General features: G+C 34.4%; 2 protein-coding genes across 2 annotated transcripts in view; both read left to right on the top strand.

The window, feature by feature from the left end:
- LOC116017075 (MDIS1-interacting receptor like kinase 2-like) overlaps positions 1-3,578 on the top strand; it is a 13,742-nt gene extending 10,164 nt beyond the window's left edge. The window contains exon 2 of the mRNA XM_031257597.1: positions 3,413-3,578. The gene's annotated coding sequence lies outside the window, so the exon portion shown is untranslated. The remainder of the gene's footprint in view (positions 1-3,412) is intronic.
- Positions 1,974-3,567, top strand: LOC116017076 (leucine-rich repeat receptor-like protein kinase PXC2). The gene has a single exon (XM_031257598.1). It carries the CDS (start codon positions 1,974-1,976, stop codon positions 3,396-3,398), a length of 1,425 nt encoding a protein of 474 aa, XP_031113458.1. The 3' UTR covers positions 3,399-3,567.
- Positions 3,579-6,561: the final 2,983 nt, after the last annotated feature.

Raw genomic sequence — 6,561 nt, 5'->3', positions numbered from 1 at the left:
TAAAAAAAAAAAAAAAAAAAAAAAAAAAAAAAAAAAAAAAAAACTACTCCACATCACACAGTCACATGTCATTGGAGTTATCAAAATTAAATCTCACATGTTATTGGAGTTCTCTTCTTTTCTATCATTCTTTTACATGTTATTTTGTTCAATGGAGCTGCTAATTAACCATTTTTAATTCTTAAAATTAGTTAGGAATATAAATTGATGATTTTATTGGGACTGAGTCCATCATAAATTAGATATAGGGGTACATAATAGGAGGTAAGAAGAAAGCACCTTTATTGCCCGGGGCGCATCGGGTATAGGGGTATAGAATTTGGGTAAGAAGAAACACCTTTATTACTTGGGGCGTAAGGCCTAAAATAGTACGTACAAAGCATTGGCTCAAAACGATGGCCCAAAGAATACAAATAATAAATACTATAGCCCGGAAATGAATAGGGCCCAAAATGGCTGCTTGAATAATAAAGGGGCTAGGAAACTAATAAATAAAATAGAACTAAATATGTTACGAACAGGAATCAAACCCTAGCATGCCGACAGAAGAGAGAATACTCAGACCAACAAACCAAAAGGCACTTGGTAAGTCAAGGGATGCCTTTTAAAGGGAGGGAATGGTTATATTGTTGTAGGACTCACGGATCGTTAACAAATGGACGGCATTTGACAGCCTTCATTCTTGGCTACACACGTGTCCCCCACTACTTTACTTCCAGCGCACGACCCATGTATAAGTGGAGCTTCTTACCTTTTATTATATAAGATTTTGAGTGACTTGGTGGTTTAGACTTGTGATGTTATGTTTAAAGTTGTGGGTTTGAATCTTGTTGGCTACACTTTCTTTAATATTTTGCTTCATGTCACTATCAATCATCAAGTTTATTTATCGACAAATAATTTTGTCACATTTTTGTCTTGACTTCTATAATTTTACTAATTAAATCCATTAACAAATTTATAAATTGTAAATATCTACTCTATCATACAAGAACAATATTTTTTAATTTTAACAAGATATTGATTAATCACATTCATTTATGAATAAATTGCAATTTTGATCCCGACTATTGAATCTTGTTAATTACAATTCACGACTTTCAAAACTGTTAATTTAGTATCTTAACTATGCAATTTTCATCAATTTTAGTCGATCTCTTCGACTAAATTACCATCTAAAACTCACCGAAGAATTTTAATAATTAAAATAACAAGAATATTTTAGCTTTTTTGTCTCTCTTTTCTTTCTCCCCATTTCATACAATACTATAAACTTTTAAATCTAATAATTGAAGTACACTATGAGATGATTGATTGAAATCCATGGGCTCAAAAAAGTCAAAGTCAACGTGTAGGCGAGCAGTCAATTGTGCACGCGCTTCTTCTAATTAGGTTAAGTCAGAGGAAAAGAAAGTTGACCACGTCAATGAAGAAGTTATTGTAGTCAACTTTCTACTCCTCTGATCTTCTAACCATATCCAAATAATAAATAACATTTTTAGCAATGGCTCCAAACAAGGCCGGATTTTTTAGGGCGTGCAAGATGTGCAACAGCACAGAGCCTCAAAATTTTGGGGGCCCCTAGTCCAGCCCTAACTCAATAGTTAGTATGTGTATTTGTGATTATATTGGCTCAAAATTAGGTTTTCATCACTGATCTAAATTCTACTATGTATTATCCAAAAAAAATTATACTCCGTAATATTCACGCGAATCACTTTTCTTCAATTCGCAGTTTCTTTATATTTTGATAGGGCATCACTTATTTACCAGCACAGGGCCACGCAAATACAAAAAATCCGCCTTAGGCTCCAAAACGTCTCCTCTTCTGCATTCATTCCCACTTCATCCATGGTCCCATCTTGCTGTCTACCACCAGGAAAACAGCTCACTCCAGCCGCCAAATTTGCCTAAATTTTGTCCATAAATAACCAAAACTTCTACAAATCACATCCCAAAATACCTTAACAATAATGCATCCTCCCACTGTGCTTTTGCTCTCTCTTACTGTCCTCTCCTCTCTCTGCCTTGCAGTGACGGCAGCATCGTGCCACCCGGACGATGAAGCCGGCTTGCTCGGGTTCAAGTCGGGTATAACTAGTGACCCATCCGGGCTCCTTTCTTCTTGGGTATCCGGATCCAATTGTTGTCAATGGTCAGGTATACGATGTGGGACGAAAAATAGGGTCATGACTCTGGCCTTATACGGGTGTGAAGAGTTTAACCAAACCCTTAAAGGTACCATCTCCCCATCACTTGCCAAACTCAAGTACTTAGATACCATTTTACTTCAAAATTTAAAAGGCTTAACCGGTCCTTTTCCAAATTTTCTTTTCAAGCTTCCAAGAATCCAAACTGTTTTCATTATAGACAACAAGTTATCCGGTAGAATACCCAATACCATTGAGAAACTAACCCAGGTCCTTTACCTGAGTTTCCAGGGGAACCGGTTCACCGGTCCAATACCGAGTTCAGTGGGCGAGTTGACTCAGTTGACTGAGCTTAACTTTGGTGGAAACCTCCTCACTGGCACCATTCCGGACAGTATCCGGCAACTCAAGAAACTCACAGATTTGATCCTGGAAAAGAACAGACTCTCCGGCAACTTGCCGGACTTCTTCGACTCTTTCCCGGAGCTCACAACGCTCAAACTGTCGTACAACAGATTCTCCGGCAAAATCCCAGGCAGCATTTCGAGCCTGTCACCCCAGTTAGAGAGTCTGGAGCTCGGGCACAACAACTTAAGAGGGAAAATCCCAGATTTTCTTGGAACTTTTCAGGCAATTGTAACGCTAGATCTTTCCTGGAATCATTTCTCGGGCGTTGTGCCGCAATCTTTCTTGAACTTGACAACCCTGTTTTACCTCGATCTTTCTCACAACTCCCTGGAGGACCCATTCCCAGAAATGAACGTGGCAATCGCCTTGACACTGGACTTGTCGTACAACAACTTCCACCTAAAGGATATTCCCAGCTTCGTAACCTCGTCCCCAAATATGTGTGACTTAAGGCTTGTAAAATGCGGGCTCAAGATTAACCTGGATGATTGGAAGCCGCAGGAGTATTTGTCCTACTATTATATCGATCTGTCGGAGAATGATATAACAGGGAGTCCGGTTGGGTTTCTGAACAGGACGGATTCTATGTTGGGGTTTTATGCGTCTGGGAATAAGTTGAAGTTCGATTTGGAGAAACTGAGGATTAATGTGGCGGAATTGGACCTTTCTAGGAACATGGTGTTTGGGAAAGTTCCTGAGGCCATTGCCCAGCTTCAGAAGGTGAATCTCAGCCATAATCGGCTGTGTGGTCAGCTTCCGCCGACGAATTTCTCGGCCAGTGCTTTCGCCGGAAATGCCTGCCTCTGTGGTGCTCCGTTGCCGCCATGCAAAGCCGCTTGAGCTTGAGCGTTGAGATTTTCTTGGCTATGGATCTTGAAATTTTTGTTAAATAAAAGGCTGTGTGTGCCACTTTTTTCTGTTTTGTTATCTGTTACTTAACTGAACACAGTTCTTTTCTTACAGTGTACTAGGAATGAAATCAATGAAACGTACTTGTTAAATTTGCTTATTATGAACCAATGATATGATTGGTCTCTTAATTGTCATCTTTAATTTATTTGAATAAATAAATAAACAAGAAAATGAAATTGCTTATATATAATTATATATGATCGTCAAACTTCACTCCAACCATCTTTGACTGCATCCAGCAAGGGTCAAATCTTCCATCTATACTATTAATTAAAACAAAATTTTTCATTTCAACTTCCACCCAAAACAGTCTCATACTAAAGTTTGCGTAATAATGTAAAATATGATAATATAATTTCTATTTGTACTGCACTTGTACATTAAAATATATATGACAATACAATTCCTAATACAATACAAGAAAATGAAATTGCTTATATATAATTATATATGATCGTCAAACTTCACTCCAGACAATCTTTGACTGCATCTAAGGGTCAAATGTTGAATCTATAAGGGTCACACTTGTGTGAGACCGTCTCATGGATCCTTATTCGTGAGACGAGTCAGATCGGGTCAAAGCACCATGCAAATGTCATACTTATATGTGCAAATCTCATACTTATATGCTCAAATATAACACTAATCAAAAATACAATTTTTGTTACTTATAAGAGAAAAAGTAATACATTTTTCATAATAAGTAATGTTGACAAGTGCCTCTCACTTATAAGGGCAAATATAATACTTTTGAGAAAAAATGTAATACTTTTAAATCGAAATGTAAAAGTATTGTATTTTCCCTTAAAAGTATTACATTTATCCTAATAAGTAACAAAAATTTTATTCCTGATTAGTATTACATTTGAGCATATAAGTATGGCATTTGTGCATATAAGTGTTATATTTGCATCTTGAACCCGACCCGTCTCATGGTGAGACGGTCTCACGGTGAGACGGTCTCACACAAGTTTTTGCCAATCTATAATATTAATAAAAATAAAATCCTTCATTTTAACTTTTATTCCAAAACAGTATCATACTAAAGTTTGAGTTTGCGTAATAATGTAAAATATGGTAAAATATGACAATACAATTCCTAATACTATATATATATTCTTTCTTACTTTCCTCTTCATTATAAATTCTAGAATAATTACTAATCGTAATACTACCGTTCATATACTTTTCTGCAACGTAATCTATACTATTAATAGTAAAAACAAAATTCTTCATTTTAACTTCTCGCCAAAACAGTCTCATGCTATTAAGGTTTGCGTAATATTAATAAAAATATGATAATACAATTCTTATTCTACTACAATTGTGCATTAATATGTTAATACAATTTCTAATATAATAAATTTTTTCAAGAACATAACATCTATTAATATGCCTTGGAATGATAATACAACTCAAATTCAAATTATTTGTAATAATCTTTACATTTTATTATATAAATTTTGTGTTTTTTTGTTGTTTTAAATTATTGATTTACTCTAATTAATTTGTTAATTATAATGTATTTATTTGATTTATTATCAAATTAATCAACACATGTGAGACATGAACATTACAGAAGGACAAACATATTTAAGCTGGGACTGTTTGTGTAATGCAGAATCAAACGGTGAAAATATATCCAAAGTACACACTTCCAAATTTCTAATTAAATAGTTTGAGATTTTTTGGACTCCGTAATCATTCATTGACATTAAAGGTTGATGCATCTGTTATTTTATTGTGGAACATAGACCACCCTATTGGTCTTTGCAAGGGTACGCGTATCATTGTCACAAGATTGACATATCACACTGTCGAAGCAAGAATAGTTAATGGGATTATTGAATGTCTTTTGATCATGAATAAATCAAAGTTCTTATCCATTGAATGTCTTTAATTTCACTCCTTATATGAGATTATTGCCCTACAAGTTTCAGCGTTAATAATTCTCATTCATGCTCGCATATGTCATGACTATCAACAAAAGTCAAGGCCAAACACTAACTCATGTTGGACAAATCAGTGTTTAATCACGATCAATTTTACGTGACTTTTTCCCGAGTCACCTATCCTAATGGCCTGAAGCTAAGGTGTTAGCACTAGACGATGATGGACAAGATTCTGTTAATACTACCAATGTCGTCTACAAAGATATTTTCAATAATGTGTAATTTGAATTGATGATATTATGTTTTTTTTAAAGAGCAAATTTCCCCCTTGTTATACAAAACCTAAACACTGATATATAAAATTCTCAAAGTTTCAGCACCGATTGCTTACATCTACACATTAGCTATTAATTCAACAATTATTTTGTCAAATTCATGCAAGGAAAACATCACAAAACATAATAGATCCAAATCATCTTTTCAAGTGGACTATATAATATTTGATATTATCATTTATATAATTATATATACTGATCCAAATATTCTTAAAATAGTATAGCAAATCCATTCTGTGCACCGCACTGGTGCGAACACTATATACACTATAGCTAGCTAGCTTATGTTTATTGGTAAATTTTAAAAGTAATATTTTTTTATAGAATTAAAATGATACCAAGATTTAATTAAAATAATTCTTTTCTACTAATTTTTTTTAATATGTTGTTGGGTGCTAAATGAATTGGGAATCTGATAATAAATAGTAGGATGCATTTCTTGTAAAGTTCATGTGGGATCGTATTAATATCAAAAACTTGAAAAATTAATGTTCGTGGCGACCTACTCTAGACAAGCTCACACTTTGAACTCTTCTCAACAAAAAGTACAAATTAAATTATAAGGTACATAATTGATGTTGTCTAGGTACATAATTCCATTGCACAAGCTAAGGTACATAAATATTAGTTTTTATTTTTTATAATCTGTTTAATCTCATTGCATAACGTGATCTGGTGTTTGCCAAAAGAGATGCACCAGGCTTTATATCTATTAATTTGGTAACTCAAGAAAGAAAGATGTTCTATACAAGTAAAAAAAAAAAAAAAAAAAAAGTCATATCACCCATGACCGTGGACTAAGGACTAAGGAGGTGGGAAAACCGCCGGAAACCTGTGCTACGTTTTTTTTATTTTATTCTTTTA

Source organism: Ipomoea triloba, chromosome 4 (assembly GCF_003576645.1).
Source record: "Ipomoea triloba cultivar NCNSP0323 chromosome 4, ASM357664v1".
Classification (NCBI taxonomy): Eukaryota; Viridiplantae; Streptophyta; class Magnoliopsida; order Solanales; family Convolvulaceae; genus Ipomoea; species Ipomoea triloba.
This window is presented reverse-complemented; position numbering and strand designations above follow the sequence as displayed.

What these genes read in the sequence shown, in the direction of transcription:
- LOC116017076 (XM_031257598.1), top strand. Translation starts at nt 1,974, where the DNA reads ATGCATCCTCCCACTGTGCTTTTGCTCTCTCTTACTGTCCTCTCCTCT.